Below are 27,307 nucleotides of genomic sequence, written 5' to 3'. Positions count from 1 at the left end.
TGTTCATTCAGGTTGAGTCTACTGCTTTGGTGAGTTAAAAGACATTTTAACTCATAAGAATGGCCCTAAAAGCTGGGCACTTTTTCAAGAGAGAGAGTTTCCTTCACCTGAACATTCAAGTTGTTTGATAAGGGTGTCCCATGTCCCTCCCCTGGCCAGGTCAAGGCCACTACCATGTGAGCCTCTGCTCTATCCAGGTTGCTCCCATATATTTGGATGATTAGATGGGAAGCTGGTCCAGAGGGCAGATACAAAGATGGAAATTTGACGCCAGCTGATGAGTCCGCATGTGACCCAGTGGTATCATCTAGGAATTTTCACACATTATGCACCATATTTGAAATCCTGGGAATTTTTTTTCTTCTGTATACTGACATAGACTTTGCTTGGATTCCCTTTGCTGCTTACAAACAAAAACAAACACAAAAAAATCTGTAAATACAGCATTTATGTTTTCCAATTGAATCTCAAAATAAGTTGGGGCATTGGGAAAGAATTTAGTTGACTTTTGAGTGTAAACCAAAGATGTATTTCTTTGAAAAGATGAAACAAGAGGGCTGATTATCCTAAACATGAATGTCTGCACAGATTGAAATTCCCAAGATGCCCAGGAGCCCAGCCTTTGCACAGCCTCCAGCACCAACATTATCTGGAAAGGGGAAAATTTTTCAAAGAAAGAGCATTAAGAGATACATTATTAGAATTATTAGAATAATAATACATTTGCTTAAATAAAACTAACAATTTTTTAAAGCACTGGTTGGTTCAATACCAGTGATATTATGCCATTCTGTGTCAATGGCATACCTACATAGATATCTACTTTATGAATGAGTACTCAAAATTTTTTCTGGGCAGTAAATATACAATAAATATAAATTCTTCTTTATCTACCTTCCACTACTCTGAGAAATTTCCTTTGTTGTATTCATCAGCAGTTGGCCCGACCGCCTTCACTCTGCTCTGCCGCATTTAGAAACTTTGTATAAAAATGACAGTAATATCTGCAGTGGCATATGTTACCCAGATGAATCAGAGTTTTTACTCCCTGTTGTAAGTGCCTCATCTTTCCTGTACCAATTCTATTCTAGATCTTGAGAGCATTTCTTAGTGACTTCCTTCTTATTATCTTCAAAAGATGTTATTCTAAGGGCCCAGAAGACTTTGTGCTACTTGAAATTCTTACATATAAAAGTATACAAGAATCCAGTAGTTTTTCATTGGCACCCAGGAATCTTTTATTCCATCCCCTTTTTTCACTTGTCAGCTTCTTCACTAGACTATGTGTTCCTTGGAGACAGTTTAATTTATTTCTGTATTCCTAACATTTAGCACAATTTACACACATAGTACGTAAGTAATTCCCAAAGCAAACTGAACTGAGTAGTGTACCCATTTATTTGTGTTTCACATGGCACCTAACAGAGCACCTAGCACACAGTAGCTTTCAGAAAACATTTGGTGAATGAAGGACTTATTGGTACTCACGTGTTTTTTCAACCACTTCACCCTTATACAAGGGGATATGTTTGCAGAGTTTCTCAATGGGTGACCCAAACAGGAACCAATCCACGTCTGTGATCAGAGACTCCAGAGGGTTATACTTGACCCAGGTGTATTTGTTGGAGAACATGTTGTTCAGAGCCTAGATCAGTATAACAGAGAAAAACAACATAAAATAAATTGACAATATTTGGTGTACCTTATTCTAAATTGTGACTATTTTTCTCATTCAGATTATTAAACAGAAAGAAGTTAGGGATCTCAAGTCATCATCTCTTTTTGAGTATTCTGTGAAGTAGTCTCATTAGTAATTACCAGTGTGATTTTACCTCTGGTGGCAATGAAACCCAAAGAAGGTAAGTTCCACATCAAAGGTGGCACATATGAGAAGTTGTAGAGGGAGGCTTAGACCTTGGGTCTCTAGCCATAGTGCAGTGTTTATATATGTTCACTATACTGTATTATTTCTTTGCATCTTTGTGTCATTGAATATTACAACTTCTCTTATTATTCTTTCAATTACTATTTCCCATAGCCCTGATCTGATAAGAGAAGTTGGTCAGTCCTTGTTATATGGAATTTATTATAAGTTCTTGTATTTAAGACTATGTGGTGGAAATCTAGCTGAAATGTACTCCTGCTCTTAAAAAATAATAAAATAAAAGTGAAAACACTTTAATAATTTTAATAATTTGAATATCATATTTATGGTAAGTCGTGATAGTATGATCTTCTCTCTCACCCTCTTCGTTTCTCCATAAACACCAGTATTGCCTGGCTTAAGAACAGAGAATACTCGAGTGCCCCAGAATTACCTGTCTCTCGTAGATGTACCGTTGGAGATTGTTCAGAGGAGGGATGTTCTGACGGTCCATCTTCAGGATGAAGCAGGCTCTTCGGGAGAGCACCCTGGATGCAATGTAGCCCTGAGGCAGCAAGAGTACAGTTACTCATCTTCTCCAGTTTCCTGAGATCTGAACCTGGTGAAGAAGATGCCTGAAGCTCGGAGGAAAGGCTTGAACATGCACAGTGAATATCTGATGGAATTGCTTTCCAACCTGCAATCAATTTTATCTACTTGACTTATTTTACACATTTTCATTTTTTCACTTGTCATTTCTACCCCTTTGAAATTGTGCAAACCCATGACTGTATTCTCCTTTTTGTGTTATAGAACCAGAGTCTGCAGTTTGAGATTTGAAAGATTGAGAACAAGCAGTTCTCTATCTCTTTCCATTAATTTTTTTTTTTTTTTTTTTTTTTTTTTTTTTTTTGAGCCAGAGGTCTCACTTTGTTGCTCAGGCTGGAGTGCAGTGGTGCAATCTCGGCTCACTGAAGCCTCCACCTTCTTGATTCAAGCAATCTTCCTGCTTCAGCCTCCTGAGTAGCTGGGATTACAGGTGTGCACCACCACACCCAGCTGATTCTGTATTTTTAGTACAGATGGAGTTTCACCATGTTAGCCAGGCTGGTCTTGAACTCCTGACCTCAAGTGATCCACCCACCTTGGGCTCCCAATGTGCTAAGATTACAGGCATGAGCTACTACACCAGGCCTCTTTCCACTAATTTTATTCTGTCTCCTCCCCAGTTTGGGGTAAATACAATATTCTTTAGCACTGTGCTGTTCAATATGATAATTGATAGCTATATGTTTCTATCCAAATTTAAATTTAAATTAGATAAAATTTAAAATGCACTTCTGCTACACGTTTTGAGTACTCAATAACCACAAGGGGCTGGGGGCTTCCCTACTGGAAATGCAAATCTAGAACACTTCCACCACTGCAGAAAGTTCTGTTAGACAGTGCTGCTTTAGAAACTCTCATAAGCATACCCATACCCACACTCATGCCCCCACCCCAAACACACGTCTCAACTATCCTCCTCTCATTTACCATCTTCTCTTCCTCTCCAGTTTTTTCCATCCCTTCACCTCAAACCCAAGCTGGCTGGATAGGGATGGGTTGGAATAAGGTGGGATTAAAAGAGCAATGGAGGGTAAAGACCCTGGGGCCAGAAGGGACCTAAGGCCACTGAGTCTTCACCTGGAATGAAAATTGTCTCTACAGAGTTCAAAGTAATGATACATTCTAGAAGGTTGTATCTAATAGAAATCATTCTGTTTCCTATTTGTCAATTCTCACAAATTGTCCGTTCCTAAAATTCAAAAATAGACAGAGGCTGAGCCTGGTGGCAATGGAAGAAGCTTAAAGAAAATCCTTGCCACTCTTATTTTTTACGGACACTTTTGAGATTTCCGTGAAGATTGCTTAAAAACAATTTCAGTGCCACTTCCTTTTAAACCACATCTTCGAATGATTCTATACTTTCAAATGTGCCATTGAACTGTCAACACCAATGGGGAAAAGTAATGTAAAGATATTTCTAGAAGAAAATGAACAGAAAAGCATGTTCAAAAGTCTAGTGAGAAAAGCTGGAACCTACATCTAGCCATAGTGCATAGCTCTGAACCTGGGTAGAAGCAGGTTCACAATACGTTGGTGGAACAAACGGAAAACAAATGAATAAATAAAGGATGAAAGATTAGTTTTCTGAGCCAGTTTCTGTGACTTATTCTTAATGCTAGTATCTAACATTTGAAAATAGTTTAGTGCTTTTAGTTAGCAGATTTTCTTTCTTACAGAAAAAGTATGATTTATTGTCTATTCTATGTACATAATTAAATGTGTATAGTTGCTCTAGATTTCTGCAATGTTGTGATTGCTTTGAGATTGTTCTTTTTATTCTTTTATTCTTTTTTTTTTTTTTTTTTGACTCAGGATCTTGTTCTGTCACCCAGGCTGGAGTGTAATGGTGCAATGTCAGCTCACTGCAGCCTTGACTTCCTGAGCTCTAGCAATCCTCCCACCTCAGCCTCCCGAGTAGGTGGGACCACAGGCATGCACCACCACACCTAGTTAATTTTTGTCTTTTTGGTAGACATGGGGTTTTGCCATATTGCCCAGGCCAGTCTCCAATTTCTAGGTTCAAATGAGCCTCCTGCCTCAGCCTCCCAACGTGCTGGGATTACAGGCGTGAGCCACCATGCCCAACCGATTGTTCTTTAACTGCATGATGTTCTGTGTTAGAAGCCCTATTCATTCATTTATTCATTCAACAAATGTGCATGAGGTCCGCATGCTGGGCTTTGCTTTGGGCTTTGGTTACTCTTCTCTGCACTTTCTGAGCCTGTAGTGGGATAATAGCATCACTCTTCCAATTTCTACCTGAAAAGATCAAGCAAATGCATATGTTTCCTGTCATATATTTTTCTTCAAAATGTTTTTTTTAACCAATTGCTTGATTATTAAAAGAAAAAAGTGAAAGTGAGGAAATTCTTAAAGAATTACAAGGTTAAATTTAAGAATTCAAGTGTATGTGTCCCATATATATAGATCCCTCTGCTCTTTAGAAAACGAGTCCTGAAGAACACAGAAATTCATTTGCTGCTTACATGTTTATAGTCAAAAATTGTGGTAGATGAGCATGATCCTGCATGGACGTTAACAATGGCGATATTTTTTTCATTGTCAATTGTCACTGTCTCTTGAAGATTGCCACCATTGTTGTTTGGGCTGATGATGTTATAAACCTAGATTGAAAGGAAAGACCAAATGTTTTTCCATAAATCTTATACATTTGAAAGGCAACTCTTCTGACAAAATAAAGCCTCTGCCTGTTATAAACAAGAGATTAGAAACTAAAACTCTCCACTGGGATCCCAGTCCGAAAGTTTATGATGCCATAAGACTGCAAAGCTTTTTCTTATAGTTTACTATCTTATGTATGGGAGAAGCAATGACATCACAGGAGAAATGAGACTGGCCACATTTTAAAGCAATGGCTTACATTTGCAAAGTACTGTGGTTGGAGAGGAACAGCCAAGCTCATTGTTTCCATTATTGGTAATTTCTGATATTCCATCCCAAATAAGGCCTATGGCCTCTCTACTGTCTTTCAAGTTCTCTTGTACCTTCCCTTTTTCCCCCCAACATTCCCAAAAGATAAAGCCCATAAGGAACCAACCGAACCAACTCACCTCATATCCATGAGACTGTATCCCAAAGATGGTCAGCACCACCAGAAATGCCACCTGAAAAACAGACCCACCACATCCATTCTAGAGTAGTCATTAGGGTGGGGGCAGGAGGGAACACTGGGCAGGAAAGGCACAGATACCTCAGAAAATGTACACCGAGAGACTGAGTGGCCACGGATGGTCAGCACTCCCTTTCCAAAGTGTGAAGCACACACATTCTCTCAGTTCACAGGCATTTGTTGAGCTCATTCTACTTGCCAGACATGCAGCTCTACATTTGCCACCTAATTCCCAACTCTTTCTAGCATTATAACCATCTAGATAGTAGGAGAAACTTGGAGCAGGTGAGTAGTGAAGGACTTATTTTACTATGGAAATACCCAGGTATGATTCATACTGCCTTGGATAACAGTGGTCAAAATGTGTCCTCTGGTTAAAAAAATAATAATTAAAAAAAAAAAACACTTTAATCCCTTAAGACTGAGACGGTAATACAGATTAAAAATGAATCATGGGTGACAAAGATACAATAGGTTCCTAAGGAAAACTATGAAAATAGAATGCTCGAGCGCACAATTAACTTTTGAGGCTGACATCAAGCAACACTGTCACATTCTCCTACAACCCATGCCTTAGAGCTACTATCCTCCGAGTGCTGGGCCCACAGGTCGTGAGGCTGACATTGAGGCAGTTCTGATATTTCGCTGTGGTTGTGTAAGAGTCGCTCCAACATGCTAACCCTGGGTTTGTACCCTCTCTTCTGAACATCGGTGAACTGTACTATCACTGAAAACTACATCAGTACATGGTTTACTGTACTTTCATTGAATACTACTGATGAAAGGAGTCTTGGGGAAAGGGGATATTTTTAAGAACTGTCAGTGGAACTTTTCTATTTCCCTTTCCATCCCACCCTTAATATTTCTCTTCTGGCAACCAGCAGTAGAGCATCTAAAGAAGACCTGTGCACAGACATTCAACCTGCTGTAGGGATACATCTCCTCTTACCACAGACCAGCTCTAGCAGCATATGATACTCCTGGATATTCTAATGAATAAGTCTAAAATAATGGTTTGAACAAGTAGTTCAAGGACTAAACCACCTTAATGGTACGATTAGAGAAAGCTTGGGGAGTGTCCTGTGTCCCAAAATGATCTTCCATCCAACATCATGGTTATATAATAATTTTGTGCTTCAGGGTCGGGTCTCAATTTGGAAAATCAAGAGAGCCCCAAGAGAGGGAGCTCTTTAAGCTGACAGTCTTAAACATTTTAGAAAGAGGTACTTAACATTTTGCTTTCCCCTTAGCAGCTGAATGAGAATAAAGGACAGCGATTGGGGGAGCGAGTTCCATTCTAGGTCAGAACATAGCCCACTCTCCATGCACTGCAGTGTGGAACTATGGAAGCTGGTATCAGATGGAGGAGTAGAGTGGCCATAGAAGGAATGTTTTGTTCTAAGGGAAAATTTAGTCATAACAGAAGGCCATTGAAGACTGTGGCTGCTTAAATTTGCCATGATTGCACCTGCAAGTGGGGATTAAGATGAATAAATTACATTCTAAATCCCACATTTATGGGGTTGGGAAAATCACATTCCTCTGCCTCTCAGTCTCTTTGTCTGTAAAATGGAGAGAATGCTACTCAGCTCATAGGGTTGTTGCAATGAATAGATGAAATTATTCATGTGAAATGCTTAGTCTAAGGCTTAGTATGCATTCAAGAAATAAGAGGTAGTATTATTACTATCATGATATTATTTTTAAATTACCACTTCTCTGTTAGCAAATGTAGTTGTTTTAAATAGCCCACATTCCCTACAAAGCTCATATTAAGGGATTATTATTAAACATCCTTAAAATCAAAATTCTCTAGGTATTTCTTTGTATTTTTTTTTAGTAAACATCTCAAAACAGACAAAGGACAAAAAAGTCAGACTTACTCAACACTATTTCTGCCAAGATATCATTAATTCAATCACATAAGCTTAGGAGCATGCACAGTATCTGTCCAAGACCCCCAAAATCCACGTCATATTAGATACGAGCATTTCCTGTAGTCACCACAAGAGTATCAAGAAGCAGAAACAAATACTCACAAGGATTTTCATTTTGCCCGAAGGAAGATGGTGCTGGGGTGTGTAAAGCTGCCCTGTGCAGCTTCTATTCTTTATATAGGCTTCAAGATGTGGCTATCTCTTTTCCAAATGATCACTTTGGAAAAAAACATATGTCTATATCTCTGACACACCCCAGTAAACTCCTTTATCAAATGCCTGATATCAATGAAGTTCATTAGTCAGTAATGAAAATTCACCACTTGGTCACTCTGTAAATATTTCCTGCTATCTGCACTATGTTGCATTTGAGATTTTAATTTCCACCCTTTAAAAATATTGCAAGATGCTTGTTCTATGCACACATTTTATAGCTCTATAAGGACAAATTCCTAATATATCCTCCTAAAGCAAGAGTGCTTCCTTAAGGCCTGAGCTGGGCCCCCACTCAATGTCTTTTCACCACTGTTCTGCTGGCTAAATTCTTCCACAGAGGAAACAGATACAAGACTGGGTTCATATCCAGTCATATCTGCTGGGGAGGCCTACTTTAAGAACAAACAACCTAGAACTTTCTTTGTTCTTCCCTTTAGATTGGTGTTGATTTCCAGAAATCCATGAGGAACAAGGCTCAGAAAGCACTCTCCCCAATTACCAGGCTTAACCAAATTTTTACATTAAGCTTCACCCAAAACTTCACAAAACTGCAAGTTAGAGAGCTCTAGTTATCTTACAGGGTGTTAAGATTTTCAGACTAAAAAAAGAGAAAGAGAATAAAGTTTAATTTTTGTAATGTTTTTAACATGACAATTAGAAATGGCTAGCTAGTGTCAGGGTATAATCACAAACTCAGGAGGGGACATTAAAAACAAAAACAAAAACAAAAAAAAACAGTAAATTGCAGCCGGGTGCAGTGGGTTATGCCTGTAATCCTGGCACTTTGGAAGGCCAAGGCGGGCAGATCACCTGAGGTCAGGAGTTTGAGACAAGCCTGGACCACATGGTGAAACCCCATTTCTACTAAAAATACAAAAAAAAAAAAAAAATTAGCTAGGTGTGGTGGTGCTCACCTGTAGTCCCAGCTACTCAGGAGGCTGAGGCAGGAGAATTGCTTGAACTTGAGAGGCAGAGGTTGCAGTGAGCCGATATCACACCACTGCACTGCAGCCTCGGTGACACTGCAATACTCCATCTCAAAAACAAACAAACAAACAAACAAAAAAACCAGTAAATGGCAAAATTATAAAATATTCATAATCGCCACAGTAAGCAAACAGATAACAGAAATAATGTCCTGGTTCTCCAGCTGAAACAACTCCCTAATTAACAGCTTTAAATAAAAATGGGGCTCTCAAAAAAGCAATTTAAGGGCTACCTAGTTCACTGGAATCCCCCTACCCTGGCTCTTCAGTGAGGGTGGATGTAAAATGCACAGCTTTATTAAATCTTTCTGAGAGAGCAGTTGCAGAAAGGATTACAGTTTTGTAATCCACCTGCAAATTTTCTCTCATATGTGGCTTCAGGGACTCAAAAAAGCAAACCAGTAATGCCCACAGACAGTAGGGCTAATGAAAGTCTTACATGCTATCTTCTACTATGTCCCCTCCTGTTTTCAGGAGTTCTGGGTCTATAGTCTAATAATGATAGTTGCTAACTTTGTAGAGCACTTAATATGTTTCAACACTTTCCAAACACCTCGGATATATTGATTCATCTGATCCTCATAACACCCCTAGAAGTTACCTTCTATCCTGTTCTGTTTCACAGATAGGAAAACCATGGTGCAGGGAAGTTAATAACTCTCTGGGGTCACACAACTTCAAAAGGCAGGATTTGGGGATCTGAGCCCAATTTAGCTCCGGAGTCCACACTCTCAACTCTAAAAATGATACAGCCTCTCTGATTAGTTGCTGGGTAACCGTAACTCCTTGCCTTGCTGAGATAGGAGCATTAGCAAGGAGGCTTTTGCTTCCAGAATACTCCCTGACTGAAAGATAGAATCGGAAATTGTCAGGCCTACCTACAACTCAAGAGTGAAAACTGAAATGAGAAGAGGTGCTTGTAAACGTTGTTTTGAATGAAATTCCTGTCTAAGCTTCCCAGCTCCCTGCTGAGGGAGTGAAATTACTGACCTCCAAGGCCCTGGTGCTGACCATGCCCACCCTTGGGTACCCTGACGGAGTAGGTCTGAGAAGGGATGCAGGCACGTGGACTTCTAAAACTTCGTGAGTTATTGAGATTGAACGCTGTTTCAAGTCCCGTCTTACAAGGAAACTAACTTCTTGAGCTGAAATCCACCCATTTGTATTAAATATCTTGCTATTTTTTAAAGGAAAGCATTCAGCAATAAATATTTACCTTTAAGTACTTTTTATTTGCATCTCATAACTATTTTGACCAGTTCTTAACATTTCTTAATTTCCACTGTGATTTTCTCTTTAGTACACAAGTTGTCAAGAATATTTTTCAGTTTACTGGTAAAGATTTTTCTCCCTTCTCTCTTTCTTCACCATCCTCTTTTTCCTCTCTTTCTCTTTTATTATCTATAAATACTCCATATGTTTGAAATAAATGTATATTTTATAACATCAGATTACCTTTTCAATGGATATTTCCATTAGATCAAGCTTGTTAATTTTACTTTTCAAATATTCTACGTTATTCCTAATTTTTTATTTACCAGATCTAACTAATTCTACTAGAAGCATGTTAAAAACCTTTCTTAGGATTGCACTCTTGTCTGTTTCTATGTAACGTTTATGAGTTTTTGTTTGATACCTTTCACAGCAATGCTCTTTGGAATATGAAAGCTCATCTTCAGTATATCATCCTGGAGAACCGTCGTTCATTCTCATGCAATATGTCCCACGTGCCTCTATTTATGTTCATTTCTTTTTGCCTTTGGTTTGCCTTTCTTCAGTAATATTTGGATAGTAGATTTCTTTGTTCATTTTATTTTTAACTTTTCTGTTGTGGTATTACCTTAGATGTTTCTTTAGCTTATAGTATTTTACCAAGTTTTATTTATTCTACAGTCTGAAAAGCTCTTTTAAAAATGTGAATGTCATCTGTTTCCTATATTGTGATTACTGATATAGTTCAGACTTTTTCTAATCTTATTCTACTGTGTATTTACTGCTTTCTTAGCATCCTTTTCTATATTTTTTGCCTTTTTCATATTGATAGAGATTGTATAGTCTCCTTTTTCCCTTATCTTTCTGAAATATGTAAATTTTTTTTATTATTTAGGGCTTCCTTTGGAATGTTAACAAACATACTTTATTAACTATATTTCCTACAAATCCAAGAGGCATCCTATATTTTGTTCTTCCCAAAAGACACAAGGAACTCAGTACTTTTATTTGGCACACTTTGTATCCCAAGGTTGTTATAATTATGTAGTTTTATTATCACCTTTAAAAAACTCACACAGGCCAGACACGGTGGCTCATGCCTGTAATACCAGCACTTTCGGAGGCTAAGGCCAGCAGATCACTTGAGGTCAGGAATTCGAGACCAGCCTGGCCAACATGGTAAAACCCTGTATCTACTAAAATACAAAAATTAGCTGGGCATGGTGGTGCACACCTGTAATCCCAGCTAGGCTGAGGCAGGAGAATCTCTTCAAACTGGAAGGTGGAGGTTGTAGTGAACTGAGATTGTGCCACTGCACTCCAGCCTGAGCAACAGAGTGAGACTGTTCCAAAAGAAAAAACCAAACTCATAATAGTTAATTGTACTATCAATGGATAATTAAATTTACTAAGATATTTTTAACAATTTTGTGTTAATTATTTCTTATATCTTGAATACTCTATTTTCTTTTTGCTTAAGTATATCTCTTAATACTTCTTTATTAGAAGCCTATTGATGCTGAATTTTTTATGTTTAATTAATCTTTATTTTCCTCTTACTTTTGGATAGTGGTTATAGGTGACAGTTATTTTCTTTCTAGCGTTGTGAAGATATTACTAGATTGCCTTCTGGCACTTACTGTTGCTGCTGTGAAACCTGCTCCCAGAGTAATGTAATGTTTCTAATTTTTTTCACAGTAATATTCTGTTTCATTTCAGCCTGTTTTATTTACTAATTTTACTCTTCCTTATATATGTAATACCTTCATTTATACCTTTAAGGATCTTAGGCATCTTTATAGATGTCTTTTTCCCACTATCTTTCTGTTCAAATCAAATAGTAAAATCCACTCCAACTATTGATTTGGTTAGTTTCCTTTCTTGACAACTAGACCCATTTTAGACCTATTTAAACCCATTAAACTATTACTTTTTTAATTACAAAACTTAAATCCTCTATTTTTACAATATTTCTCTGAAGCATGCTCATGCTCTTTCTCTCTCTCTCTCTACTTCTGCAAACTCTTTTTTCACTTTCCAGACAGTATATACTATATCAAACTCCATGTCTGAAATAAAAATTGTCGCACTCCTTTCTCAAAGCTACTCTTTTCTTCTGAACATTGTTGTTTCTGTTGACAATTTTTCTAGGTCTCTGGACTCCCCTTGAAGTCATCCTTGATTCTTCTGCCATTTTTCCTCTGTGATGCTTCTCTCATTTATTTTTTTTTCCAATTCATCAGACCAAGCTCTAGTGTACGTTCTTATTACTGCACAGCGTCCCTATCACAGTTACTTTTATTAGTCAGGATGTTGGCACTAACTGCTCTAACAAGCAATGCCTAAAGCTCAGTCCTTTCACAAAATCAACTTCTCCTTCTCACTCACATAAAGTCCAAAGAAGATGATGTTCATGGTGGGTAACTCTCCTCCAAGGAATGATTTGTGGATTCTCTCTTCTTTCTTTCTTTCTTTTTTTTTTTTTTCTTTTCTTCTTTTCTTTGCTCAAACACTGCTTAAGTTTGTTGCCAGCGATTCCAACTTTTTTCTTATGTGGCTTGCCATCTTCCCACATGGCTTCATTTTTCCTGGCATCACTCAGCTGGCAGACAGAGGTTCAGATTGATAACCTGGAGAAGTCACACTTGCTTTTAAATTTTGCTTTTAAAAAAGGGAATTAATGATCTTGAAAAAGCAATTTCATGCAGTTAGGCTTATATGCCTGGTTTGTTGTTGTTGTTTTGTTGTTATTGTTGTTGTTGTTGTTGTTGTTTTTCACGAAGTCTCATTCTGTTGCCAGGCTGGAGTGCAGGGGCATGATCTTGGCTCACTGCAACTTCTACCTCTTGGGTTCAAGCAATTCTCCTGCCTCAGCCTCCTGAGTAGCTGGAATTCTGCTTGCAAGACACAAACACTGAAAATCACTCAAGAAATAAATAATCTGAATGGCCCTATATCAATGAAAGAAATTGAATTTGTAGTTAGAAACCTTTCCACAGAGGAAACTCCAGGCTCAGATTGTTTCACAGGTGAACCCTACCAAACATTTAAGGAAGAAACAACATGAATTATATATGAATTATTCTAGAAAATACAAGAGGAGACCACACTTCCAACCCATTCTATGATGCCAGTATTACTTTGACACCAAAAATAGATGAAGATTACATTAAAAAAAGAAACTACAGATCAGTATTCTTCCTGAACACAGATGAAAAAAGTAAAAAATATTAGCACATTGAATACAACAATATATAAAAACAATACATCACACAAGTGAAGTTTTCCCTAGGAATATAAGGTTTGTTCAACATTTAAAAATCAATCAATACACAGCAGGTTATCAAATAACATTGTTTAGTTCAAAGTGTTTTGTTATAATGCTGATGAGAAAAAAATTGATTTCCAGTCAAGGTCACACACTGTCAGTGTGGAGTTTACATGTCTTCCCCATGTCTGTGCGTGTTTTTTCCAGGCACTCCAGTTTCCTCCCGCATCCTAGAGATGTGCTCATTCAGTGAATAGGCATGAACATGAGTGAGTGTGAGTGTGTGCATGAGTGTGCCCAGCAATGGGATGACATCCTGTCCAGGGTGGGTTCCTGCCTTATGCTCTGAGCTTCTGGGATAGGCTCCAGACACCCACCACCCTGAACCAGAATAGCAACTGGAAAATGAAGGAATGAATACAAATGTTTGTCAAATAAAAAGTCACAAAGTATATGACAGTCATATAAATACATATAAATACATATAAACACATATAAATACATATCAATAAACAATGCTCAGTGATCCCACCATATATGTTATTTTTTGTTATTACTATATGGTAGTAAGAAGGGTTCCCTGTGATTTTCTCTTAGCAACATCTCTTCCTTGAGTTAACCCACCACTGCACCACCTTTACTTGCTGATTCACCAGAAACTGGGTAAACAATTATCTTACTTGTTTTTATGAATGTTTCTTAAGTGTATGTGTAGCTCAAATTTATTTCACAAGAGCAGAAAATCAAACACCGTATATTCTCGCTCATAGGCGGGTGTTGAACAATGAGAACACATGGACACAGGGAGGGGAGCACTACACACTGGGGTCTGTTGGGGGGAAATGGGGGAGGGGCGGGGGGTGGGGAGGTGGGAAGAGATAGCATGGGGAGAAATGACAGATACAGGTGAGGGGACGGAAGGCAGCAAAGCACACTGCCATGTGTGTACCTATGCAACAATCTTGCATGTTCATCACATGTACCCCAAAACCTAAAATGCAATAAAAAAAAAAGAAAAAAAAAATATTTTAAAAAATGTTTTGAGTCTTTATTTAGAAGTTAGATGATGTTTTTGTGACCAGAAATAGGCCTTAGGAACTTAACTCTCCTTTTTTTTTTTTTTTTTTTTATTTATTTTTTTTTTTTTTTATTGCATTTTAGGTTTTGGGGTACATGTGATGAACATGCAAGATTGTTGCATAGGTACACACTTGGCAGTGTGGTTTGCTGCCTTCCGTCCCCTCACCTGTATCTGTCATTTCTCCCCATGCTATCTCTTCCCACCTCCCCACCCCCCACCCCTCCCCCATTTCCCCCCAACGGACCCCAGTGTGTAGTGCTCCCCTCCCTGTGTCCATGTGTTCTCATTGTTCAACACCCACCTATGAGTGAGAATATACGGTGTTTGATTTTCTGCTCTTGTGTCAGTTTGCTGAGAATGATGGTTTCCAGGTTCATCCATGTCCCTACAAAGGACGTGAACTCATCGTTTTTGATGGCTGCGTAATATTCCATGGTGTATATGTACCACATTTTCCCTATCCAGTCTATCATTGTTGGGCATTTGGGTTGGTTCCAGGTCTTTGCTATTGTAAACCGTGCTGCAATGAACATTCGTGTGCACGTGTCCTTGTAGTAGAATGATTTATAATCCTTTGGATATATACCCAGTAATGGGATTGCTGGGTCAAATGGGATTTCTATTTTCAGGTCCTTGAGGAATCGCCACACTGTCTTCCACAATGGTTGAATTAATTTACATTCCCACCAACAGTGTAAAAGTGTTCCTATTTCTCCACATCCTCTCCAGCATCTGTTGTTTCCCGATTTTTTAATGATCGCCATTCTAATTGGTGTGAGATGGTATCTCAATGTGGTTTTGATTTGCATTTCTCTGATGACCAGTGATGATGAGCATTTTTTCATATGTTTGTTGGCCTCCTGTATGTCTTCTTTTGTAAAGTATCTGAGGAACTTAACTCTCATTTATATCAATTATCCTACAATAAAATTGATTTTTTATATGTCATTTCACTTAAAGTTGCAGTTTCCAGGAACCTATTTATGAGTTAAGTCAGAACTTACTGTCATCCAATATATTATATACTAAAATGAAAAACCATGTGTTCTTCTTGATAGGTGCAGCAAATCATTACACAAAATTCAACATACACTCATGATAATAACTCTTAGAAAACTAGAAGTAGAAAGAAATGTCCTCATTCTGAGAAAGAACATCTATGAAATGCCTTGAGTTAACATCATCCTTAAAAATTCACAAATGAAAAAATAATAAATTGGATCTCGGTAAAGTAAAAATGTTTGCTCTTCCAAAGGCAGCCAAGAATATAAAAATAAGAGGCAGACTGGAAAAAAAAACTTGCAAAATACATATCTGATACATACATCTGATAAAGAATTTATATCTAGAATATATATGTAACTCCCAAATTCAATAATAAGAAAGTATACATTCCAATTTTAAAAACAGGCCAAAGATTTGAAAAGATGGTTTACCAAAGAAGATGTACAGATGGCAAACAGGTGTATAAAAAGAGGCTCAGCATCACTGGTAATTAGGAAAATGCAAATTAAAACCATGATGTGATGCCACTATATACCAATTTGAATGACTAAAACAACAAATAAGCAAATAAAACAAAACAAAATTGAAAAGTCCAAGCAATGTCAAAGAGCAGAGAATAATCATGCATTGCTGGTGGCAATGTAAGATGGTAAAACCACTTTGGAAAATAATTTGGTAATGCATCATAAAGTTAAATATAATTATCATATGACCTAGCAATCCCATTTCTAGGTATTTACCAAAGAGAAATGAAAATATATGGGGCCATTAGAACCTGTACATGAATATTTGCGGTGGCTTTCCTTGTAATCATCCAAAACCGGAAACCACTCAAATGCTTTTCAAATGAACTGTGGTATATTTACATATTAGGATAGTACTTAACAATAAAAAAGGAATAACACATTTTTTTAGAATGTGCCACAACACATATAAATCTCAGTGCATTATGCTGAGTGAAGCTCTTATCACCTACACACAACAGTAAGCACAATCCAACTCCTAACCAGACTAACATAAAACCTGATGCAACATGGCTATTCACCTCAGTTTCTCTTACCCAATAGGTCATATCCAACTTTCAATAAAAAATTATAAGTCATGCTGAAAGTCAAAAAAAAATTAAAAACTGTCTGAAGAGACAAAGCAAGCAAGAGAACCAGACTCATATATGGCAGGATGTTGAAGTTATCAAATAGAGAATTTAAAATAACTGTGATTACAATGCCAAGAGCACTAATGGAAATAGTAGACAATATGCAAGAGCAGATGACTAATATAAGCAGAGAGATGGCAATTCTTAGAAAGAATCAAAAGGAAAAAGTAGAGATCAAAAACACTGGAACAGAAATGAACAATGCCTTTGATGAGTTCATTGATAGATTGAGCACAGAGGATGAAAGAATGAGTGAACTTCAAGGTATGCCAATAGAAACTTCTCAAATTGAAATACAAAGAGAAGAAAAATTTTAAAAATGAACATTTATTTAAGAACTATGGGACATTTTATAAAAATGTAAAATAGGTATAACTGAAATACCAGAAGGGAAATAAAGAGAAAAAGGAGCAGAAGAAACCACTGAAGTAGTAATGGCCAAAAAGTTTCCAAATACAATGACAGGCACCAAGCCACAGATCCAGGAAGTTTAATGAAACTAAGCAGAATAAATACAAAAAAATCTACACCTGGGCAAATAATATTCAAACTAGAAAACACACACACACACACACACACACACACACACACACACACAGACAAAAAGAGAATCTAGAAAAAAGCCAGGAGAAAAAAAAAACACCATACCAATAAAGGAAAAAGGATAAAATTACAGTGGACATCTCTCAGAAATCATGCAAGCGCAAAGACAATGGAGTGAGATATTTAAAGTGGTAAAAGAAAAAAACCACTGTTTGGGAATTATATGTTTAGCAAAAATTATCCTTAAAAAATGTAGGCGAAACAAAGACTTTCTTAGACAAGCAAAAAGTAAAGAAATTTGTCATTAGCAAACCAGCCCTCTAAGAAAATGTCAAAGGAAGTTTTTCAGGCAGAAGGAAAAGGATATAGTTCGGAAACTCAGATCTACATAAAGAAAAAAAGAAGCATCAGAGAAGAAATACATGATGGTAAAATAAAATCTTTTGTTTTTATTATTCTTAATTGATCAATATTTGTTCAAAGTAATAATAGTAACTGTATTTTGAGATTACAGCTAAGTAAGTAAAATGAACGGCTATAAAGGATAGGAGGGAGGAATTGGAAGTACTCTGTTGAAAGGTACCTGTACTACCCATGGAGCAGTATAGTGGCATTTGAAAGTAGATTTAGATTAGTTGTGAATGCACCTTGCAAAATCAGCAATCACGAAAAAAAAACTTCTTAAAAATCATAATTGATATGCTAAGAGAGGAGAGAAAATGGAAACATATAAAATGCTCAATTAAAACCAGAGAAGGCAAAAAAGAAGGGAAGAGAAATAGAAACAACAAATGGAATAACAGAGAAGTTGCAGACAGACATGATAGATATTAATTCAATTGTATCAATAATCACTTTAGATGTGAATGATCTAAATATACCAAGTAAAAGACAGAGATTGACAGAATTAATTTGGCTCACGCCTGTAATCCCAACACTTTGGAAGGCTGAGGTGGGCAAACAACCTGGGGTCGGGAGTTCAAGACCAGCCTGACCAGCATGGAGAAACCCCGTCTCTACTAAAAATACAAAATTAACTGGGCATGGTGGTGCATGCCTGTAATCCCACCTACTTGGGAAACTGAGGCAGGAGAATCACTTGAACCCAGGAAGCAGAAGTTGTGGCGAGCTTAGATCACGCCATTGCACTCCAGCCTGGGCAACAAGAGCAAAACTCCATCTCAAAAAAATAAAATAAAAACACACCAAACTATATGTTGTCTATAAGAAACACACTTTAAATATAAAGACACAAAGAGGTTAAAAGTAAATGAGTGGAGAAAATACACCATCTAACACTCATCCAAAGAAAGCTGAAGCAGCTATATTAATTTTAGACAAAATTTTCAAAATAAAGAAAATTATCAGGGATAAAGATAGGCATCATAAAATTATAAAGAATTTAATTCTCCGAGAAGATACAACAATCCTTAATGTGTATGCACCTAACACCAGAACATCAAAATATGTGAGATGAAAACTAACAGAACTGGGAAATCTTTGTACCTTCCAATCAATTTTGCTGTGAACCTAAAATTGCTCTAAAAATTAAAGTCCATTTTTTTTTAAACTGATAAAACTGCAAAGAGAAATAGACAAATCATTGTTATAGCTGGAGACTTCAACATCCCTGTTTCAAGCATTAATAAATCAAGTAGGCAGAAAAGCAGTAAGGGTATTATTAGACTAAACAGTCCCATTAATAAATTGTATCTAATCAACATTTATAGAATACTTCATTGAATAACAGCAGAATATACATTTATCTCAAGCTTCCATGAAACATTCACCAAGATAGACCACATGCTAGGCCACAATACCCACCTTAACAAATTAAAAAAAAATAAATCATACAAAGTATGTTCTCAGCTCACAATGAATTTACAATGCAAATCAACGACAGGAAGATAATTTAAAAATCCCAAAATATTTGAAGACTAAACAGCACATTTCTAAGTAACATGAATCAAAGAAGTCACAAGATACTTTTTAAAAAATATGATAAAAAGTTAAGTGATTATTTCTGCATAGAAGAATGATATGTGTCACTTATTCTTTGATTATTTTTATGTTTTCTATAATTTCTTATTAGTTACTTTTATGCTCAGAAAAGAGTTTTAGACTTTTTTAATAGATATTTAAAAGATAGAAGAATTTAAAGGCTATAGTTATCAATTATGAATCAATTTTAGAGTAGCTGAAGAATCTATTTTGATTGACTCAGAGTTTAAAGTGCCATTAAAATAAGTAGAAATAACAGAAAAACAGCATGTTTGAAAACTAATGAAAATAGTTTGATTTGGAGTCTATTTGATTTTGAAACATGATTATTAAATGCATCTAATGTATTCAATAAATTAAAGCCTGAAGCTCAGTAGGATTGAACCTGTTTTTCTATCTTGTATGGGTGGCTCAAGTATTTTGAATAGAGGAGGTCATACAGGAACAATGCAAAGGATGAAAAAAAGAAGACCAAGTATGGACTCCAATGCCAACATTGAAGGGAAAGATGAAAGAGAAGAAAACAAATGTTGAGATGGTAGAAGGAGCAGTTGAAGTACAAATGAGAGAAAGGGATGTCATAGAAGTAAAGAGAGAATTTTTTAAAATAAGGGAATTGCTGGATAAAAAGTACAAAGAAGTTAGATGAGTACTGAAAAGATAGTGGCGTGTCAGCAATGTTAAAGTTAGGCTCTTGGGTCTTCCTCACTTTGGTCTCCCCAGTACTGGAGCCCAATTGCAGTGGGCTGAGCCATGACGGTAGGTGGGAAAGTAGAATCAGAAAATGTGTGTGATTCTTTTAAGGGATGTAAAGGGGAGGAGAGATATAAGGTCTCCATTTGTGAGGAAGGTAGAGTTAAGGGAAAGTTTTTATGCTTTTTGTTTGTATTCAGAAAATTTGGCCATACAAATCAAAAGGAAGGATCAAACCAAAAAGAAAGACCCTGAAGTTTGAGGAAAAGGAAAGCCATTTGATGGAGGAAGATGAAAATCAAAGATGGAAATGTTGGTCTTAGAAATGATATATTAAGAATATATTCCTCCAAGATGAGAGAGAATGAAGTTGGATGAAGACAGAGATGGAAGATGGAGGGAGGAAAATTCAAGAAGCCTAATACCTTTGGTTTTCTCCATGCAATAGGCTATTAGGTTGAAGATTGGAGTGATAGAGAAGACTTGGATAATCTGGCAAGGATTTGAACAGTCACCGAAGGGAAGAGGGAAGAAGCTAACTATAGATCATGAAAGCTGAGCTCCACTGATGCTGTGACAGGTCTGAGAAGAATGAGTTTTAAGTTTAAATTCTTTTCTATATTCTGTATTGGCTCCCACCCAAGAAGAGAGAAGGGGGTTTTCTGGGAAATTGGCCACTTGTAGATTTGAGAAAAGTGGCCAACATTAGTAGAACTTTTTTGTATCAGAATTTCATTTGAGGGCAGGAAGTGTGCTGGACACAAGTAGTATGTGTTCTGTCTCAAGAAACTCACAGCCCAGCACTTTGAGGGCAGAGGCGGGTGGATCACCTGAGGTCAGGAGTTCCAGACCAGCCTGGCCTACATGGTGAAACCCTGTCTCTACTAAAAATACAAAACATTAGCCAGGCATTGTGGCAGGTGCCTGTAATCTTAGCTACTCAGGAGGCTGAGACAGGCGAATCTCTTAAACCTGGGAAGCAGAGGTTGCAGCAAGCCAAGATCACATCATTGCACTCCAACCTGAGCAATAAGAATGAGGAAGGAAAGAAGGAAAGGAGAAAGAAGAAAGAAAAAAAGGAAGAAAGAAAGAGAGAAAGAGAAAAAGAGAGAGAAAAGAGAAAGAAAGAAAAGAAAGAGAAAGAATGGAGAAAGAAAGAAAGAGAAAGAGACAAAGAGAGAGAGAAAGAGAGAGAAAAAGAGAAAAAAGAGAGAAGGAAAGAGGAAGGAAGGAAGGAAGAAAGAAAGAAATAAAGAAAGAAAGAGAAAAGAAAGGTAGGAAGGAACTCACAGCCTAATAGATATCCAGAGATTCCATCATATATCATCTCTATATGCATTCTATTTCAAGGGGAGTCATGAAATTCTAAATAATAAAGTATATTTACATTTCTAAAATGTATATACTTATTTACACTTTATATGTGCTTGATGTTCCTTTATGAAAATAGTAAATCAAATTGAAAGGTGTGCCAATTATAAAAAAGGTTAAGTGGCTACGTTTTTAGAGAAACACCCATGGCCACCACCTAAAATATTAATTTACTGGGAGGAGCTCAGTGGTGTTGAAACATGTGGGTGTGGAAAAGAGAAAAGAACCTTCAGACATCCAGCGAAGTATTGGGTCAAAGAGAAAGGGGAGTTTCAAGTGGCAATTGGTGAAGATTAAATCCCTGTAATATCTTGATCTCAGTGTGCAGCAAATTGTAGGTTTTTGGTAGGTTGGATAATGCTGAGTCAATTTTTCTCTATCTAATTGTAAATGAATGAGATATGTAGCAACCTTAAAAGTTAAGCTGAGAATGTTAAGAATGCCATAAGACAGTCTCCTCACAATTACTGAACCTCCAGTTCACACCACCTGGCTCTGCTGCTCCTCTAGGCTGGAGTGGCCTGATCCTCTCTATGTCAGTCTATCCCACAGGATTCAGCCAGGGCCTATCTGCGGCATGAAGCCTCTGTAACCACTCCAGCTAACAGATGGCACATTCTTTTGAATGTCTGTCTCTACTGCTCATTTGGCATAAAGCAAAGAGCACAGGCTCCAGGGTTATGTGAATTCATCACTCCATTCTTACCTGCATGTGACTTTGGATAGCTCAAAGCCTCTCAGAACCTCACTCACTTCTCATCTTCCTTTGGTGTGTCTATACTATGTGTATGTCTTGCCTCCCATCAGGACTAGCTATGCAATTTGGAATGCTCAATGCAAAATGAAAATGTGGGATCTCTTGTTCAAAGAGCAGGGGAAAAAAGCTTTTTTCTTTGATCTGTAGGTTCTCTCTTTCTCTCAACTTGTGATGGTGTTTTTAATTGGCTATTTATTGTCACACACTCCCTTTGATATAGGGATTTTTGTAAGGTAAGTGGCCCCTGCAATTCAGCATCTGAGTGTATGTGTCTGACCTTAACTCTTCCCGTACCTGCAGCTGTGTACCACCAGTAGAGAGAAGTAGAGGAGTGGTGATCAAGAGCCCATCCTGGGAGGTAGGCAAGCAGGACCACGTGTGAACCAAGACTCCAAGCAGGAAGAACGCAAAGGATGAAAGAGATGCTCCATTGTCCCATTCGCTCCTTTTAGAAAACACAAATTCAAAAATAAAAATATTAGGATTTTCAAGATTGCAACTGGGAAGCACTAAACCCAAGTGTGGGGCTCTCTTCCAAGTGTGGGCCCTCTGTGACTGCAGTAGTCACACATCGACAAAGCCAGCCCTGCCTCTGCTATAGATTTCAGGATCCTGGGGTGTGAGCACTGGTTGTTTTACATCTTTAAATCTTCTGTAGCAGTTGCGTTTAATTGGGACATGGCATTAGCTGCAGCATGCTGCATTGCTTTTAATGGGCAACATGAGAAAATGAGTAGGGGTTTGTTGGCCCAGTGACCCATTTCTGAGCAAGCAAATGAACTTTCCTGGCCTGTAGAGAGGAGTTGGCTTTTATTCAAATCCAGTGGGACCTCTGAAGGAAAAGCACATTCCAGAATGAATCCTGATGAATACGTTTTATTAAGCATTTCCAGGAATTAGAGACTGGGAATGTAGGTAGGGAGAGCACAATTGAATAAACATGGAAACTCAAAATTCCCTGAGGCACCCCTGAGGATCCAATGTCACCACCTGAAGATGTGTTCTTTCAGAAGTGGAAAGATTGCAGATGTGTGTATTATGTTCTATGTAAGATGCAAAAAAGGAAGCCAATTCTGACCAGTTGCTCTGCAGAAAACTCCAGGATTCACAAAACTGCTTCACTGTTCACTGGCCTCAGGGCAAGTCCTTTCCTTTGGCCTCTTCTGCCAGGGAAGCCACGGCGTGGTGGCCCCGGGGTCCTCGCAAGGCCCCGGCTCTAGACATGGCTCTGCCAGCACTAGCACTTTGGTTCCAACCACTTGGAATCTGATTCTCATCTTTCAATGAGCAATTTAATCATTTCCCGGGCTGACTCCTGTTATTTAATGAACACACCATCAGTACGAGTGCTTTTACACCATTATCTCTAAACTGCTTCAATATGAACACTGAACAAGGTATAGTGTTATGATTTCTGGATTAGCCAAGAGGTAATCATAAAGCAACACGTCACTATCACTTTGTGATTTCTATTCCTCATATGGGCTTACTTTCTTTAAATCTTTTTTAGAACAGATGTGCTTAACCAGGCTTGATTATTCTTCACTATGATAAAAATGAAGTTATTGGTCAACATTTTCTTTATCTTTACTTTCATGTATTTTAGACACATGATGCAATTACTCAGGAGATCTTCTTTTAGCAAGATTTTTCCAAACCCCATTTACATCACTCTACCACTACAGGTAACAACTAATCTTAAGCATAATATATCACTGTCTGCCTCTGAGGAGATCCAGAAGGTTTGGCAAATGCAATTGAACAGACATACAAGCAGCCACAGAAAGTCAGAGTTATATGTATTTTGGAAGGCAATAGTCCCAGAGGAAACAACAAAAATATCTGCTCAGTGATGCCTTAGCAAAATGCTCCCTCCACTCTGCTGTAATTTGAAAAGAATTTCCTCCCTATATAAAAATAATTATGCATTAAGTTTGGATTTTCTGGAACTAGAAGCTCCTCTGGTAATAACTATTAAAATGTTATTTTATATGTTTCTATGGCTATGTTTTAGATGTGTCATTCCTGGCCATGTGTACATATGGAGGCTTTGATAAGAATGTGTCACTGCTGGAAGCACCAAGGCTGTAGTCACCAGAACCATCATGAGAGTCTTAGCTGCAGGCTGGGAAACTGAGGCCAGGGAGGGGCAGAAATTTCTCCAGAGTGAAGTGTATTCAGACCTCACAATGAACCACTTGACTTGGGACCATCAAAAGGACAATCAGACTAGTGTGCAGTTTGCTCAGAAAGACAGCAGTAAAGGCAAGGAGACTGAAATAGAGTCTCTGTTTAAAGGGACTTCCACACTGAAACAAATAAATTATCATTTGCAGGCAAATGGGTTAAGGCCAGTTGAGTCCTAACTATCAGGAAATGGAGTAAGAATGAAAAGGAAGCCAAGGTTACTAAAGGCTTCACAGATATTAACGACCACTAGGTCAGCCCGTTAACAGAGACGGAATCTTGAGTAAGAATACTTAATGATCAAAACATGCCCTATAGACAAACATTTCCTTCCAGTCAGAGAACAAGAAGGAATTTGCAAAGTCTGATTTCTGTGAGAAAGCACTTTGGTTCCAACCATTAGGGATCTGATTGACATGTTTTAATGAGCAGTTTAGTCCTTGGCAGACCTCCCTCCAGTTGCGCACATGAGCATATTGCACATGGGAAGCATCTCATCTGCTCCACACAGAGGGAGTTTCCACTGAGCACGGCACGACAGGGTGTGGAGTAGAATGAAGCCTTGGGTGTGTGTGCATTGTGAGATAAAAAGACGATAGGGGCTTGTTTCTTGGCATGGCCCAGCATCAATCTCTGTAGGCAGGGCAGGCTCTATTTACCCATGGGCTGGTTTGTTCTACACTAACCCCAAGGCACAGAGGTCACACCATCAACTGAGACTCCCTTAGTGTGTCATCACAGCCAGTGTAGGGCAGCCTCTTTCAGGCTGGCACCAAAACCAGAAATGAATAAATATAACGCACTTTTTAACCTGTAGCTTAACATCTCCTTTACGCAAGTCAAATTTTTATAAGGTGCCTACTGAGCACCATATATGTGTCTGCATATTTTAGATTCTATGGAGGTGACCAAAAACATTGACATGTTCTGTCTTCCTCCCATGGGAAGAATAAAACATGAAAGTTCTGAGGGCAAGAGACTTGCTCATGCTTCATTTTGGCCTTGGATGAGACCAGGATTGAGGTAAAGGTTGACCCCCACTCTGACCCCCGCATTCCCTCTCCCGCAACCCCCAATACCACACAAAGTACAGAAAAAGAGGTTCCTCTAGTTGTAGAACCATTGAAGTAACAATATTGTATAAAGGAGGAATTTCTTCTCTTCAACCCACAGGAAACCTAAGGCCTGAAGGGAAAAAAAATGACTCATTGAAAGAAGAGAAAATAGAATCTAGGCCTCTTGGCTCCTAGCTTCATCCAGTAGCTCCCCAAATGGGTTTTCAAATCCAGGGTGCATCCTCAGAGGTGGCACAATTGTTTCATTAAGTCAGATGTCCCCAGAGTTGTTATTAGATGTTAGGACAAATAAATTTTTAAAAAAGGAAAAGCAATCAGGTTTCGTAGTCAACTAAGATGAGAAGAATCCGGATAAAACAATATGACATAGATTTCTCCCCTATAGATTTCTTAGCCCATTTGATGTGTGAATGTGAGTTGTCAGTCTCTAAGTGGGGGATTATTGGACCCGGAACGCTACCTATGTATCTGTGTATGTGTATGTATCTATGTATCTGTGTAAGTGTATATATGTGTCTACCTGTCACGGAGCATGTTACAGGCCATCATTTCACAGGTCCACTGCAGAACTTCAAGCCCTTGTCCTTGGTATGACGTGCAGAACGTGTGCTGGGCACTGCACCTGTATACCAAGATGACTACCTGTGGCTGAGTTTAAACATAGAGACCATGCTGCCCACTCATTGACTTCTCAGTGACATGAAGGTTCCTAAAGCAGATGAAGACCTCTTCACACATGTCTTCCCCTTACCCCAGGCTTATTACCTTTTGTGGATAAAGAGTGAATTTGAAAGAAATCAGTAGACACATTAAAAAACATCAGTAATATCTTACCACAGCTGTTCTAATCCCCTCTTACCAATATTTTTGAAAAGAGATTGATAGCGAATCAAGCTTTATAATCATGTGACCCCATCTTGTGGTTTCAATCCACACACCAGAGGAAAATTGTAGGCACGAAGTTTCCAAAGGGAAAATTTATGGATTGGTAGTTAATGAAATACAGTTTTCCTCTTCAGCAAATTGGATTTAGTAGCTTCATCTTATAGGAAGTAGCAGGAAAAAAATTAAAACCAACTCACCTCTAAAACTATTTTGAGCATTTACTTGTTTGCCCAAGTGACAGTTTCTACTCTATGTTTTTGTTGAAAATATTTTTTATTATTTTAATGTAACTTCTGAAAACTAAATTACCTAGAAGCAAATAAATAGATTTCTTTTATAGTTTCCAGAAGAAAAAAAACAAACACTGGGAAAGTTCTATCTAGCAGATGGGGGAGATGTAATGGAGGCAGCAGTATCTGAGCTGAGGCTTGAACAATGAACAGGAGTTTACCAAGAGAAAGACTAGGGGGTGGCCCTCCACAATAAAACAACAGCATGTACAAAGGCATGGAGGCATACACACCTTGGCTTCTCCAGGAATGGTGGGAATGCTGGTGGAGCTGGAATGTAGGTACACGGCATAAAGAGGCAGCCTTTGGAAACATTATGACAAAGGACCTTGGCTGCCATTCCAATGAGTCTGAACTTTCTGTAGGCTGCCAGTGTAATTTCCAAGCATGATGGAGTCATGTCTACCTATGTACTTCAGAAAGACAAGTTTAGGGTTAATGAAGAAAATGCACTGGAATATAAGAAACTGGTGACCAGAGTGATCAATTGCACAACTGTTGTGAAAGTCCAGATGAGGGGAGCTGTGGGCAAGGTCAGAGTTGAGAGGCATTTCAGAGATAAAATGACAGTAACTAACTGGATGTGAGGCTGAGAAGAAAGGGCTGTATCAGATATATGGTGCTATCATCAAGAGAGTTCAACATTGCAGAAAAGAGATCGGTTTGGTGGGGGTTGCTCACAGAACATGCATAGCCTAAGCAAAACCATTGCTGTGGCTTAGGTAAAAGTTAAGAAGAGGAAACCATTTCCACATTCCTATAGAAGCTGCTAGCTGGAAGGCCTGTTATACACATGGTTTTTCATCTGTAGTTTTGTTTGGTTTTAGGGATTATTCTTTTTCCGAATCTGAGAATGTTAATGTGTAAAATACACCCACAGCTTCAATTGGGTGAGAAGTTATCATAAATCATGTTGAGTTTGTTGTAATACCTTCAGCTTCAACAAGGGATGAGTCAGGTCAACTCCACATGAAAGTTGCTTGCTAAGCAGCCAGATATTCTGAAAGATTTCCTGGTACATTGAGACATGGCACAGATAG

General features: G+C 38.1%; 1 protein-coding gene across 1 annotated transcript; it reads right to left on the bottom strand.

Moving 5' to 3' along the window:
* Positions 1 to 406: 406 nt before the first annotated feature.
* On the bottom strand, positions 407 to 26,667 carry GKN2 (gastrokine 2). The gene is made up of 7 exons (XM_074396408.1): positions 26,501 to 26,667; positions 22,124 to 22,274; positions 5,545 to 5,598; positions 4,960 to 5,097; positions 2,319 to 2,429; positions 1,489 to 1,645; positions 407 to 649 (listed from the first exon to the last, which is right to left on the bottom strand). The coding sequence occupies exons 1-7, from the start codon at positions 26,665 to 26,667 to the stop codon at positions 567 to 569; spliced, it is 861 nt and encodes a 286-aa protein (XP_074252509.1). The 3' UTR covers positions 407 to 566.
* Positions 26,668 to 27,307: the final 640 nt, after the last annotated feature.

The sequence above is a fragment of the Saimiri boliviensis genome, chromosome 1 (genome assembly GCF_048565385.1).
Source record: "Saimiri boliviensis isolate mSaiBol1 chromosome 1, mSaiBol1.pri, whole genome shotgun sequence".
NCBI classification, from domain to species: Eukaryota; Metazoa; Chordata; class Mammalia; order Primates; family Cebidae; genus Saimiri; species Saimiri boliviensis.
This window is presented reverse-complemented; position numbering and strand designations above follow the sequence as displayed.

Excerpts from the sequence above, each read along its gene's own strand:
- GKN2 (XM_074396408.1), bottom strand. The coding sequence starts at position 26,667 with ATGACTCCATCATGCTTGGAAATTACACTGGCAGCCTACAGAAAGTTC. Across the intron at positions 22,275-26,500 it reads CCATTCCTGGAGAAGCCAAG|GAGCGAATGGGACAATGGAG; the intron begins GTGTGTATGCCT and ends GTTTTCTAAAAG. Across the intron at positions 650-1,488 it reads TGAAGTGGTTGAAAAAACAC|ATAATGTTGGTGCTGGAGGC; the intron begins GTGAGTACCAAT and ends TCCCCTTTCCAG.